General features: G+C 43.2%; 1 protein-coding gene across 1 annotated transcript in view; it reads left to right on the forward strand.

The window, feature by feature from the left end:
• Positions 1-14,084, forward strand: part of asap1b (ArfGAP with SH3 domain, ankyrin repeat and PH domain 1b) — an 87,664-nt gene that overhangs the window by 53,504 nt on the left and 20,076 nt on the right. The window contains exons 8-14 of the mRNA XM_080864414.1: positions 836-911; positions 2,083-2,169; positions 3,751-3,851; positions 3,973-4,042; positions 9,545-9,632; positions 9,914-9,962; positions 12,962-13,128. Of these exons, the coding sequence (XP_080720540.1) occupies positions 836-911; positions 2,083-2,169; positions 3,751-3,851; positions 3,973-4,042; positions 9,545-9,632; positions 9,914-9,962; positions 12,962-13,128 (638 nt within the window). The remainder of the gene's footprint in view (positions 1-835; positions 912-2,082; positions 2,170-3,750; positions 3,852-3,972; positions 4,043-9,544; positions 9,633-9,913; positions 9,963-12,961; positions 13,129-14,084) is intronic.

Below are 14,084 nucleotides of genomic sequence, written 5' to 3' on the forward strand. Positions count from 1 at the left end.
CGCCGGATGGCGAGCTGAGGAAAGTGCAGGAGGCAATTTTGTGTTCACTTCAGCTTTAATTCGACTTCTAAAATTAAGAAAGTTACAATCTAACACTACCGCAGTGTTAGATTAATGTTTCCCTCAATTCTGCACTAAAAGTGGCAAATAAAAGGTTGTTAGAAACTGTAGTCGTAATGGGTGTCAGTTATTAAATTACCCAAAAAACGCCAAGTAGAATGAATCCATCGCTAACTATGCAGCACAGCAAAATGTGCCAAGGGAGGTCAAGTCAAGGGAGGTGAATCCTTTTCTAAAACTGCAGTATAAACACTTAAACTGTGCATTCTGACACTCTGCAAAGTCAACAGTACTTGACACGGAGAGCACGCTGGAGTGGGAGGAGAGATGTGGGATTGTCGGTGCAGAGGCTGAAAGAAAACAAGCAGAGGGAAAGCGGTGGCAGCGAAAATAATGAAAAGAGGAAGGGAGATGTATGTTTCGAGAAGAAAAAAGCATCGACGGAGAGAGAGAGGGATGGCGATGGAGATGGAGATCATTAGTGGTGATTTGCGGCCGTGGAGCTGCATCGAGGTGTGTACCGCTGACACATCTGTAATGGATTTCAGGATGTGCTAAGCACCTCTGCAAATCTGCCCAGCACTCCTGTGCCAGAACGAGCCCGGCTATACATTAAACTGCCTCCATCGCCCTATCCCTCTCTCTCTCTTTCTGTGACCTTCGTAAAGGCCAAACCAAGCTCACTGTAACACATGAGATTTGATCACATGTCACGCATCTGGATGACTTTTAATGCCAGTGAAGTTCACGTGTTATCTCTGTTCCCCCCCCCCAGTTTCTTCCAAGATGGCTTGAAGACAGCAGATAAGCTGAAGCAGTACATCGAGAAGCTGGCAGCTGATCTCTACAATGTAAAACTCCTCTTCGCTCTGGTTTCATCTCCTGCTCATTATAGGGTTTCATTTTTCATAGAAAACAACTTCTGAGCTATCCCAAGAGTCGGTCACCTGCTTTCCTGGACAAAACTAAGAAGTATAGTTAGAATGAGCAAACCGAATTATTTTCACTTCACTTTAATTACACATTACATATCTATATATATATATAAAGCAAATGTAGCATTCTGACACAGGCGAGGATAATCCTTCACCAAATGCTGACCACCACTTCTTATTTACAGCACTGCTGTGCTTTCTCCTGAAGCAGCAGTTTTCTCAGAATATCATGCTCTTGCACTTTTTAAAGCAAGAAAAGTTGGGCAATCCTGCACCCACTGTCATGATTCAGGAAAATACTAGACCTCACATAACTTGTTGGGCGAGGGAGGTATAGGCTGGTCATCTGCTAGTCTACCAATCTGCCAATCCCTGACCACATCAGTCTGTAAAGCAAAGTATCCTCGGGCAAGACAGTGAACCCCGAGATCCTCCTAATGCGTTCAGCGGAGTGTAAATGTAAGATGGTGTAAATGTAAGATGTAGTATAAAGTGCTTTGAGTGCCTAAGTAAAGAAGAAAGTGGAGCTATGACAGAACCAGTCCATTCACTATAACTTTTTTCTCAGCACCTGTAAACTGTTGTTTTCAAGCCCTGAAATTTTCCTGACTTGGGCCACGTTTGGATCAGACATTATTCAGTCTTTCAGCTCCTTATTACGATGTTTGGTTGTGCTGACGTGAGAGCAGTGCAGTTAATAGTTTGGTACATTCACTGCGCCTAAGTGTATCTTCACAAATCAAAAGTAAACTCTGCGATTTAAGTGATTGGATCATTTGGGCTGTAGATGTTTTGCCTGAATATTACTGCCCTTGTTTCTGGTATAAAACACTGTCTTTTATTGATGTTTCATTTATTGCCTTTAAAGTTTATACATACTTTTTGTTTTTTATTTTTATCAGCTAATTATACTGCTGTCTTTCTTGGCCAGGACACTCTTGTAAAAGAGATTTTTAATCTCAAAAGTCACACTTTCCTGGTTAAATGAACATTGCATAAATAATAAAGAAGGGAAACTAAAGTTCTGTAAAAGTGCATTATTAGCCCTCTTAGCTTTCCTCTTATATCTTTACTTCACTATCTGCAGATCAAACAAACTCAGGATGAGGAGAAGAAGCAGCTGACTGCCCTGCGAGATCTGATCAAGTCCTCCCTCCAGTTGGACCAGAAGGAGGTAAGCAGGTCACACCCTACCACACAAAGCCAAATTTAAACTCACAACTTGCCAGCCCAGCACAAACTCAGCTGTACTGGGCTGAAAACAGGCCTGACTCAGTCATCCCAGTCATTCTGAAACCTCCTTTTTTTTCACGTCCTCTCACTCTGGCCACCACCAACTTTTGGAGCTTGTCTCCAGCAGCACCGAGCGAGTGCCCAGTGCTGTACCATGCTGGTAGCCAGTGTGTGGTAGGCTTTGCTGGTGACCAGCGTTGTGCCTCACTGGCTGCTCAGTGGAGAGCCACTCGCTGCCCGACTCTCACACACTTTCCAGCACTCATACTTGCCAACCTTGAGACCTCAGAATTAGGGAGACATTGAAAAGGGCTGTTGGGGGGGGGGGGTGATAAATACATTTTACAGTGTTTATTTATCGGATAAAATACGTTAAATGTCACCGTTATTATTGGCTGGGGTGTCCAAATTCAGAGGCTGTGTGAAAACCCCGGAGGAACCCTCCCGAGGGATTAATAAAGTTAAATTAATCTAATCTAATCGAATAACTTTAATCTCAGCCAAACCAATTTACTCACGAACAAATAAAACACTGAAAAAGCCAAACAATAACGTTTTTAAGTTATCAAAGTGACTTATATATCACGTTTAACCCGAGTAGCGAAAGACCGCGGGGGTTTGAAGACGATGTGTCAGGAGTTTGGTGTTCTCGCCGGCTCAGATATTTGAAGTTTACACAGCTACAATCTCACCAGAAAATATTTTAAAAGTTTTTTTGCAACCCAGAAAGGGAAATAAGAGCAATATTAAAACTAAATAGCTGCTGCCATTGTTGGAAACTGGAATTGGCTGGCCGCGCTATGAATTCTGCGATATGGTTTTTCAATTTTGTTGTCCGGGTGGAAAATCGGGAGAAATTCAGGAGAATGGTGGCTCCGGGAGATTTTCTGGAGGGGCACTGAAATTCGGGATTCTCCCGGAAAAATCGGGAGGGTTGGCATGTATGCCAGCACTGCCGGCTCGTTTTACTTATCAGCACAGGCTGCTTCGGCTGTGCGTTAGCTCACACCCTCTCGGTTCACACGTTCACACTCTCGGTGTGCCTGTCTGCATGAAACAATATATACAGTTTTTCACATTTCAGTTATTCTGTCTGTAGCACCACTTTTAGACAATAAGCACAGAGGATTGTAGGTTTGGTTAACACACGGGCAGGTAGCACACTTTCTCGCACCTGAGCCGGATCTTTCACGCCTCTCCCCTCTATCTCCCCCTCCTCTCTGCCTTCTGCTTGTCTGGAATCAAGTCTAGAAGAGTAAGTGTTGGTGCATGTTGAGCATGCTGGCGTCTGTGTTCTTCAGCTTGACAGTAGAGTGCTTTATCCCTGTAGAGATGTTGCAGAGCATGCCTTTTACCTCCTTTTATTTTTAAGTCTTCACTCTTGGTTTGTTTTTCAGAAGCACTTTGATGTCAGAGAATCCTTTTTGTGTGTGTGTTGTCTATGTGTTGCATGTCTTTATTAAGCCTCTCTGTTCTGTGCACACAAAGTGTTTATTTTGTGTTATGGTGTGGGTTTGCGCAGGACTCGCAGAGCAAGCAGGGTGGCTACAGCATGCACCAGCTGCAGGGAAACAAGGAGTTTGGGAGTGAGAAGAAAGGCTACCTGCTGAAGAAGAGTGATGGGTAAGCTGCTAACACAGCGAATAAATAAAAAAACGCTGTAGTGTGCGTTCACGACGCATTAAAATGTAAAGCAGGCAGGAAATATCTCTAATGATTGACCCCGCCCCTTCGCCTCTCACAGGCTGAGGAAGGTGTGGCAGAGGAGGCAGTGCTCAGTGAAGGGGGGCATCCTCACCATCTCTCATGCCACAGTGAGTACACACACACACACACACACACACACACACACACACACACACACGCGCGCACACACACACAGGCACAGCTGCTCATATGAACCCCGTGACCCTCAGCACTGACTGTGCGGATCAAAAGGAGAACATCATGTGGGGAGGTTGTTGTTGTTTTTTTTTCTCTCTCTCTCGTCACAATCTGGAGGCTGGCAGAGTGGAATTGACATAAATGGGTTGTCATGGCAACCTTGCCTCACCCTCTTACCCCCCCTTGCTGCCTGCTGCGCCTCGGTGACTCATCTCAAAGCGAGTGTGAGGGTACCGCCACCGCTGCCGCTCTTGTGCAGCAGGCTGGTTTCAGTGTGATGTTTTCTTTCCCGCTCCGGACCTCGGGAATCTAACGCGGGGCTCGTATATCTGGGTTAATTCTGTCAACCGCCGGCCACTGAGGTGTAACCTACAGAGCCTCGTAACTCCCACGGGACCAGCTGGACTGTCGGGGGGGGCTTAGCGCAATCAGTAGCTCTTAGCTAATTGTGGCAGAGCAGTGGCAGGTGTCTCATCACGCTTGGACAGTCCGTCTGTTCACAGGAAACGATGCATTGTTCAGGAATTTATTATGTTTTTGGTGCTTTTAGTGTTTGCTGAAAGCTCCTAAAGGTTTTTTTCTTCTCTTGAATCTTACTTACGTCAGTGTGGTCATCAAAAACATTTGAACCTTGTCAATATTAAAAGCAAGACTTTCTGATTGAAATTCCTCTTACAGCTTATAAATACAATTCAGATTAAAGTGACCCCCCCCCTCCAAAACAAACAAACAAACAAACAAACAAACAACCTGATAACATAACCAACAAATAAACTGAGCTTCAACATTAACTTGACTTTTAATATTATTTAAATGTATCCAGGAGAATCGATTTAGCAATTAGTATCATTTCTATGTGATTTATTAATTCAGACAGCTTTGACAAGTCGGCGCGAGACAACTATTGAAATGTTGTTTTATTAATCCTTTGTGGGAAGGTTGGGGTGTCGAGAAGGGCATCCTGCACAGAAATCTGCCAAATCAAATCTGCAGAGCTACCAGCTGTGGCTTATTTTAATATATGCACTTATTATTTTTAATTAAATTCTTTCAGCCTTGCCTTTTGTTATAGAGCACAGCAGGTACTGGATATATGTCTTTACCAATATTCCCATACCTGTATTCAGTTCAGTTTAGTTCAGTTTTTTCCTTCAGAGCTGCCTTAATTTTTCATGGCATAGATTCAACAAGGCGCTGGAATCATTCCTCAGAGAGTTTGGTTCATATTGACGTCGCAGCTTCACAATCTTGCTGCAGATTTGTTGGCTGCGCATCCATGATATGAATCTCTTGTTCCACTGTACAGTACAGTGAACCATCATCTCCCAGCAGTCCAGACTTCTGCTGCCCAGCTTTGGCGAGCCCCTGAGAACTGTAGATTTTGATTTTGTGGGATTTTTTTTTGTAAGAGAGGTAACAATGGCACATCACTGCTGACAGTGAAATTCTTAGACTCAGACCCCCCTCAGTATAGCACACAAGGAAGCAATATTGCACTAACACTCACATGTAAACTAGACTGGTTTTTAGTAAAAATGGAAAAAAAATACAAATACTATAACAGCTGTAGTGCAGAGATAAAACGTCAAACGTATACATGATAAGGTTCCTACGTTTTTGTTTTTATTGTCCAGTTTTCACAAACTAGTTGGCGACAAGCTGTTAGTTGTGACGCTCGTCTGCTGGTAGGAAATCAGAGCTTCTTTGCTGGACAGACAGTACCTTCCCTAACTGTGCATAGCAGAAAGAAAATAGCCAATAACACAAATGCATCTTTGTATTGGCAGATTATATCAACCCACTGATTGGGACTGGTTCCAATTTGCAAGTTAACTGTGTGGTTTGTGCGTGCAGATTAAAAGTAGGACTGCTTATATGCTGCAGAAACCCCCAAACTTCCAGAATTGAGCTTGAGGAAGACACACTTACCACAAACCACACACGGGGGTGAGAAGCAGAGTTTATACATATATTCTGTTGTTTGTAGCTGAAATACCGAACAGAGCAGATGTTATCCTCTCATAAAGTGTTTACATCACCAGGAAACTTTAGATGTGTTTTATTTGTCGTTATGCTAACAATTTGACTCCGGGGACTCTGGGTCAGTCATCGCTGCGGTCAGACTGAAATACCTCAACAAATAAACTAATGGCGCTCCCTTCAGCCTCAGCTGTACTTTGTGTTTAGAGCTAAGTAGCAGATGATGGCTAATGGTCAACACCATATCTGCTAAACACTAGCATATTGTCTCTGTGAGCGTGCCGGTGTTAGCACAGCCTTACAAATCCGCAAGCATGTCTGTGTAGTAACAGCCTGTGGATTAAATCAGATAAATCATCCCTGACGGCTTTAAGCATACATGCAAATGTTTGAATTCAGCCTTATTTACTTCTAACCGGTGAGGATTGGCAGCAAGTCGGGCGTGTGGGATGAGCTTGGTGGAGTTGGCACTCTGGCGGCTTATTTCCCAGCAGACACAGCAGTTGCTCCAGCTGTAACACAGCGGGGAGGATCAGGATGGTCGCGACTGACGTGAACGTGAGCTTTGTTGTTTTGAACTTTCACGCTGCTGCTGCAAAGACGCTCTGAGGAAGTGGTCGCCTGTGATATGAGAGGAAAATGTTTTCTCTTGTTGCGTTTTGTGATGGAGGAACTGAATCTTTGACCTCAGTTTCTAATTTAGCCCACTGAGCGGTTATCATACTGAGCTTGTAATCGTTTTTCTCTGTCCGAGAGCAGTTTACCGCCGCTTCAGGTTTTTCCCTTTTCTTCAGGCCTCAGTGCAGATGAACTTTAGGTGGCTTTAGTTGGATGTGGCATCTTGCCAGCAGGCTAACACCAACTCCAAGGCTCATAACAGCCTGTTAGCATTTCATTAGCACGTGCCCTCGTCCCCCCTCTGCCCGGGCACTGGCAGGAGACAATGCTCAGTATGTACGTGCCAACTGGACCCAATTATTACAGTACACAGCACAGCCAGCTCAGTCCACTGTCTTAATGGGGGCACCTTGAGTTCAGCTTGTAGTTCGGACCGCAGAAGCTTTGTTGAATAATAAAAACATGACTTGATACAATTATCTACGAGAATTATGCAAATCCTTTTAAAATGAAAATATACCCACCATCTGGTGGCTCCAGCTACTCAAACATGAGCATTTTTCTCTCCTTTTCTATATAATTTCTTTTTGTTGTTTCTGACAAAATGAACAACATGAAGACCCCTCAGTTTGTGGGAAACCCAGAAATGTTTTTCATTCACCAAGTCAGCAAAACGAATTGTGCATATGTTACTCATGTTTTATTTCCTACTTTGTTGTGTTTAAGCGCAAATTGTTCTGGGAATCCATCCTACCTGACAAACCATCCTACCCGTTGTTTCTGCGCATGCGCACAACATGAAATTAAGTGCCAAACCAATCCTACCTTTGTGAATGTGACCGACAAGCATACTTTAATGGGTAAAATGAAGTGGCAAACCATCCTGGCTTTATGAATATGAGCTACAAGCTTACTCTGATGGGCAAAGTTAAGTGGCAAACCATCATACCTACTTAAATTTGTGCTGGAGTTACTCTGTGAGGGCAGAAATGTGCATAAATTACTTAAGGTAGGACGTTTTGCCAAAGTAGGATGGTTTGTCAGAACACCGGATCTGGAAACAAGATGGGCTCTACTGCCAAACATCAAAGGAGGTTTCTGTGCATTTCTGTTATCACTGTTACACCTGTAAAAACACATCTGGGTCACTCTACGTGGACAGGAAACAGACTTGAAATCAATTTTTCTTTAAAAGTGTTTCTTCCCTTCAACCAAACTTTTACTTTCACCCGCCATATTTCTGCATGTACAGCGTCAACAATCGGGTGGATTGTGTGTGAAAATGTTTGCACACTTTGAATTCAGCTTGAGGAGGAGCCTTGATCACTTGTTGAGGCCTCTGTGAGGCTGTGCTTGCTGTATTAGCTGAATGCTAACATGCTCACAATGACAGTGTTAAATGCTGATGCTTAACTGTGTTCACGATTGTTGTAATTAATCGGCACTACAGCTAAGGGTGATGAAGTTTAACCTTTATTTGACCGTATGATGCAGAGAATAATCCATTTATTTGGTTCACAGTTTGACGACAGCATCATATTAAAGATAAGACTACATGTTCCAGGACACAGACGCACAAACATACGGCCTTGCATTCATTCCTGCATACACACTTCCAGAGACGCTAACTTATAGCAATGACTCTTCAGCAGCTTCGTTTAAAACAAACCAGAGATTCAGCCGACCTGATAGGCTGAGGAAGTTTGTTCCAAACATTAGGAGTTACAGCCCTAAAAAGTGTGGAACAGTTTAAGGGCTGCTGCATGTGCTGAAGCTTGGCCATGTAGGGCTTCATGTGTTCTCAATAATTTTCTTTTTAAATGGATTCTGAGTTTCACTGGATGCCAGTGAAGGGAAGCAAGAACAGGGGTGATATGTGAGCTGTGGCTAGTTACCACTCAGACTGAAGGCTTAAGGGCCGAGCGGGTGGGCGGCGTGGACACCCAACTGTTTGAATGAAACCATAGATGCATCTATGAAACATCCTGCACGAGTTCTTGTGAACCCAAGTGTTCAAATAGACCTTTGACAAAAATAACAGGCTATGATGTATAATCGCTCGTGTCATGACAATGCCGGTACTAATACGTTGTGATTAAGGGAGCATGCATACATTAAGGCTGAATTTGGTGATGTAGGCGTTTCAGTGGTGACCTGGCCAGGTGGGTGTTCTTGAACTTGCACTTCCAGGCAATTTGTGCCACCTTAAGACGCTACTGCCAGGAGGCTTAGCCTAGCTGCTGCGTTCTGGACCAGTTAAAGACTGGCTGAAGAGAAAGAGGGAATCAGACGGGAGAAAATTAAGGCGACTGCTAAAAGTTCTAAATTATTGGGTGGCAGTAGAGGTTTGAGTTTTGCAAGGATTCTTAGATTCAAAATTCAAATGCAGGGGAATAATATTGATAGCAAAATTCCTGGTGGGGATCGTAAGAACTGAAAATTAGAGCCTCAGTTTTGCCGGGATTAAGATGAAGGGAATTTGAAGACATCCAGTTATTAATGGCAGTGAATTATTCAATGAGGTAGGAGAGGCTGACGGGTCGCCAGCTCATCCAGGTGATGATATTACCCACAGATATTACTGTTTCTGTGGGTAATACGACAATGATGTCACTGAACGATGAAAAGTGATCCACACAGTCACTGCAGTTCATCCAAGGAACACCAGCTTACATGCATACACATGTCGACTGCTTCTCATTTTGAGATGTTTGACTGAACTTAAATCCCCAAAGCAACGAAATATTTATGTCCCTGATGTGAGGACGGTGTTGTGCTTGTGTGTAATATTTCCACTGTGGTCCAGTGTGTGATCTTTGTGTTTGTTCTTACAGTCCAACAGGCAGCCAGTCAAACTCAACCTGCTCACCTGCCAGGTGAAACCAAGTACTGAGGACCGGAAATGCTTTGATCTCATTTCTCGTAAGTTACACACACACACACACACACACACACACACACACACACACACACACACGGTCACGCACTTTAACGCATGCCTGAATGGCTCTGTGACAAACACTTGTAATATGATGAGAGTTGCCTCTTGTAAAAGGACCTGTGGAAACTCCACATGCAGTTTTCTTTGTATAATAGTGTATTAAGAACACAGATAAGCGTTAGAATCGTTTGCTGCATGCTGGCTATCATAAATGCAAAAGTAGACATTTGCATTTTTTAACTCCACCGTTTATTGTTTGCAGATAACCGGACGTATCATTTCCAGGCCGAGGATGAGCAGGAGTTTGTCATGTGAGTACTTCAGGGTAACGACAGACACATGATCCTCGTTCTGCTTGTTATCGCTGTTTGAATCAGTCTGACACCACTTCGCCTCAGTCTACACACCCATTTATTCTTCTATGTGTGATCTCGCTAAAGGTGTCTTTAGCTGTCAGCTAAAGGTTTTTCATTAATTGGACGCCGGTTAGTCGCTGGTGTGTCGCTTCATTGTCACTCTTGAGCACAGGAAGTGTTTTTCACTTTGTAGAGAGCAGTGAGGCTGCGACTCTGTGGCAGCGAGGATGGCAGTGGGATTGGTGGTCTGGAGTAATTCAGGTCGCTGTAACTTCATACTGTTGCTTCCCCATACCCTCACGCACGAGCAGACACACATACACAGGAATAACCACGGTTGTGCTACCTATTTAAGAGATCCTTTCACACACTTAACGGGTTTAAATTCGTTTTACAGCAGTGTTATAGTGACTGCACATGAAAAATAAGGAGGTGTGATATAAAAAAGTGCCTTAGCGTTGTTCACTTTTGCCGTTTCTGTTGAAGTCGAATCGTATTTATGACACAAGAAGTCATATTGTTAATTGGCGAGTTGTCTGTGTAGTCAGACTCCATGAGGACAAATTTAGTCGTCATTGTGGCTAAAAAAACAAGCGTTAGATAATTTTTGGGAACTATATAAAAGCCTGTACGTTGTGTTTTTTGAGTTACAGGAGCAGTTCTGCAGTGCAGAGTATGCCGTCTGCATTCATGTGAAATTTGAATAATTAATATGTCACAAAGACACGGCTTTGCTTTTACCATGTGGGAGGACGTACAGAAAGTTAAATTTGTAAATTAAGGCTGGTTGGTCAGAGTAAAGCAGCTGCAGGCACGTTAAACTGTGCAACAGTCGTTTTTTGGTGTCTGCGGTAACCATGTAACGTCGCTAATTTGTCATCGTGTTGTGGAAACCGGCCGCCTCAATTTTCCAGAAATTTCAAGTGAAACTAGCTTTGTCAGTTTGTGAGAATAAGTCACAGGATGATGAATGCACGAGTTTTACTGTTTGCTTGACGGATTATGGATCAGATTTTGATTTAAGTAAATAAATATGTTTAGAAAAGTACTGGTATGTGTTTTGAACTACAAGCGCACTTGTTGCCAAATGCGCTGGTCTGATTGGTCAGATCTGTTTATACTCATGTGAAAATCTGAAAGACCGAGTGTCTACTGAAAGAATAAATATCACAGATTCATTCAGTGAAAGTACGCGGTCAGTGTGAGCGGCGGACTTAAGAATGAGTCAGAAAAATATTTTTAAAGCATGAAAAATTCACCCAGATTTTACACGACCAGTGTTTAAAGGCCTTCACTTCTCGAAGCTCAAAGCAACCCTACTTTAACTTAAAACAAAGGCCACAACACTAAAATAATAAAATAAAACACAAATAACAATGAAAGAATAGAACTGAGAAACTGGGATTAATCGATTGTCAACGTACGTATGTGATTTTTAATGAAACTATTAACCCTGTTAATATAATACACGTTTAAGCAATAAAGTATTCTTTTAAAAGCCAGATATTTGTTTAATATTTAATTATTTTTTTAAAAAAAATTGTCACAAGGTTCAATTAAAACTCCATTTAAAAAACATTATATTTTGGTGATTTTTGTTTTCATGCTTTACAGGCTTTTTAATAGCTTGCCCAACAAACAGGAGCTGGGATGAGATCAGCAGTTGCGTACAGATAAACAAAAACAGTTGAATGCAGTGTTGTGATGGCGTTGTTGGACATAAGATGTGATTCCCCCGGAGCCGAATCACTCATAAACACAGAGGAGTGAAAACAAACCCGAGTCTGAATACTGTCGATCTGCCACTCTGTGATGCTGTGGCTGTTCTTCCTCTGATGGTGGAAACTTTCTTCCAGCCTCGCTGTGGCTTTGCCTCTTCGCTCAGTCCTGCTTGAACACTTCATGTTGCTTGTAGTCCTTTGGGATGCCACTCGCGGCTCTGCTCTGCTCCTTCCGTCACGCAATTCCAACTGCAGTGGTGTCGGCGATGGCGTCGTCTTCTTTGTAGTTCCCTTCAAATATTTAGTGTTTCATAGGGCGCTCGCTTCACGTAATCACGCTCTTCCGCAATTAGGCCGGCAGCATATTATAATGCATATTGTAAGCAAACACGCAAACACTTTTGGCCTGGCATCTGCACACCTACGCATTAGTGGATTAAAATATCTTGTTTTTCCACACATGGAGATAAACAGACAATCGAATGCATCGGTTTGTGTGCCCACTGTCTGTCTGCTCTGAGAGGGGATTGAGTGGCAGTGACAGAGGAAGGGCTGTGATCGGCTGCGTGTGTGCAGATTGTGCTTTGTGTAGTGAAATGCAGGAGGTCGTGTTTGTACGCCCGCCTCGTTGTAACGGCCACAGGCCTGCGTGGGTGCACTGGTTCCTCTTTAACCTTTTCGAAGAAACCAAAGAATGGGCAAATATTTGTGTGTTTTAAGATAAGATAAGATAAGATAGAACTTTATTAATCCCTCGGGTGGGTTCCTCTGGGAAATTCGATTTCCAAAAAAGCACAGCACCGACAGAAGTTACAGAGTTATACACACACACACATATATATAAATACAGAGACAATATAAATAAAATATATGAAGGGGATAAATAGAATAAATAGGAATAAAAATAAAAATACAAGTGAATTGCACATTTCAAGTATTGAGTCTATTCAAGTATTTTAGCATCTTTGTAAAGCAAAAATGCAACATAATCCCTCCTTTTAGCGTCCCTGTTGCTGCTTTTCTGTGTATTTTTGTGATTTTGATGCATTTAGACAAGATAAAAGGTCACCGAAGGCTTTAAGAACCTGTGATGGGCACTTTCCTGACATTTTATCACAAAATGATGCTATGCTGAATTGCTCTCCTTAACTTTACCCCTAGCTGTTTTTATCTCAATAAAGTAAAACTTTATTTTATTGTTTGTAATGTCTCTAACAATGTTCCCTCTTGCAGTTGGATCTCGGTGCTGACCAACAGCAAGGAGGAGGCATTAAACATGGCGTTTCGTGGCGAGCAGAGCAGCGGAGGGGAGGACGGATTAGAGGACCTCACCAAAGCCATCATAGAAGACGTGCTGCGCATGCCGGGCAATGAAGTCTGCTGCGACTGTGGAGCTGCAGGTGTGTTTGTGGAGCTGCGTGAGTCCATTTAAATGTGGACCATGTTTTATTTAAAGCCGCTCTCCTGTCTCGGTAGCTTTACAATGTCACCGCTGCCTTGAACTCCGTGTCCTTCAGTTAGATGTTTGCTGAGCGAGCTACACTGCAGTGTGTGTGCGCGCATGCTGGTGTTGTTAGCATTCAGGGCGCAGCTCTATCCCGATACTCCCCCTCACATTAGAAAGCAAAGAGTCAGCACTCAGGAGTGCCGTGGACACTCAGACCCTCTGACTCTCAGCACACACAGGCTTGCATCCACACACTCCACTCTGTCTATATAAACACACACAGCAGCTTGCAAAGTACTGGGGCGGTGGACTTTATCTCTTGGGGGAGAAAAAAAAAACATTTCTGGGCTTTGAGAAACAACATCATTACATCACGATGTTACATAAGTCACACACGCTTCGTCGACCCCTGCGGTCCTCAGAGAGCGGAGGTAATTTGTCATGTCTGCTCTCTTGTTGCTGCATCCGTTCATATACATGGCTTTGGCATAACACATGTTCCAGATGTGGATTTAAGCATCTGATTCCTGTTGTTTTCCTTTATCTGACCGAGAAGGTGACGCCCATGCTTCCCTTTCCTCAACACATAAAATTAATTTGGTGGTTGAAGGACCTTTTTATGACTTTCAAAGGTCACCTCGTTGTTCCCTCTGCTGCTCATTCGATGCTCTGACTGGAAATTCATCTGTAAGATAGCATTAATCAGCTATAGAGGACCCATAAATTCACAATGCATCTGTTAATTGTGTTGTGTAAATGTGTGCACGTGCCTTCCTGCAGTCTGTGTTTGTGTGCATGACTCACCGGGTTATTGGGCTGTCTCTATCATTTCCACCAGCCTCCTCTGGTGTTAACTTGTCAGCTTCAGACAGAGCAGCACCCCTCGCCTCACAGCATCAGCATCACTGA

The sequence above is a fragment of the Rhamphochromis sp. 'chilingali' genome (assembly GCF_963969265.1).
Source record: "Rhamphochromis sp. 'chilingali' genome assembly, chromosome: 18".
NCBI classification, from domain to species: Eukaryota; Metazoa; Chordata; class Actinopteri; order Cichliformes; family Cichlidae; genus Rhamphochromis; species Rhamphochromis sp. 'chilingali'.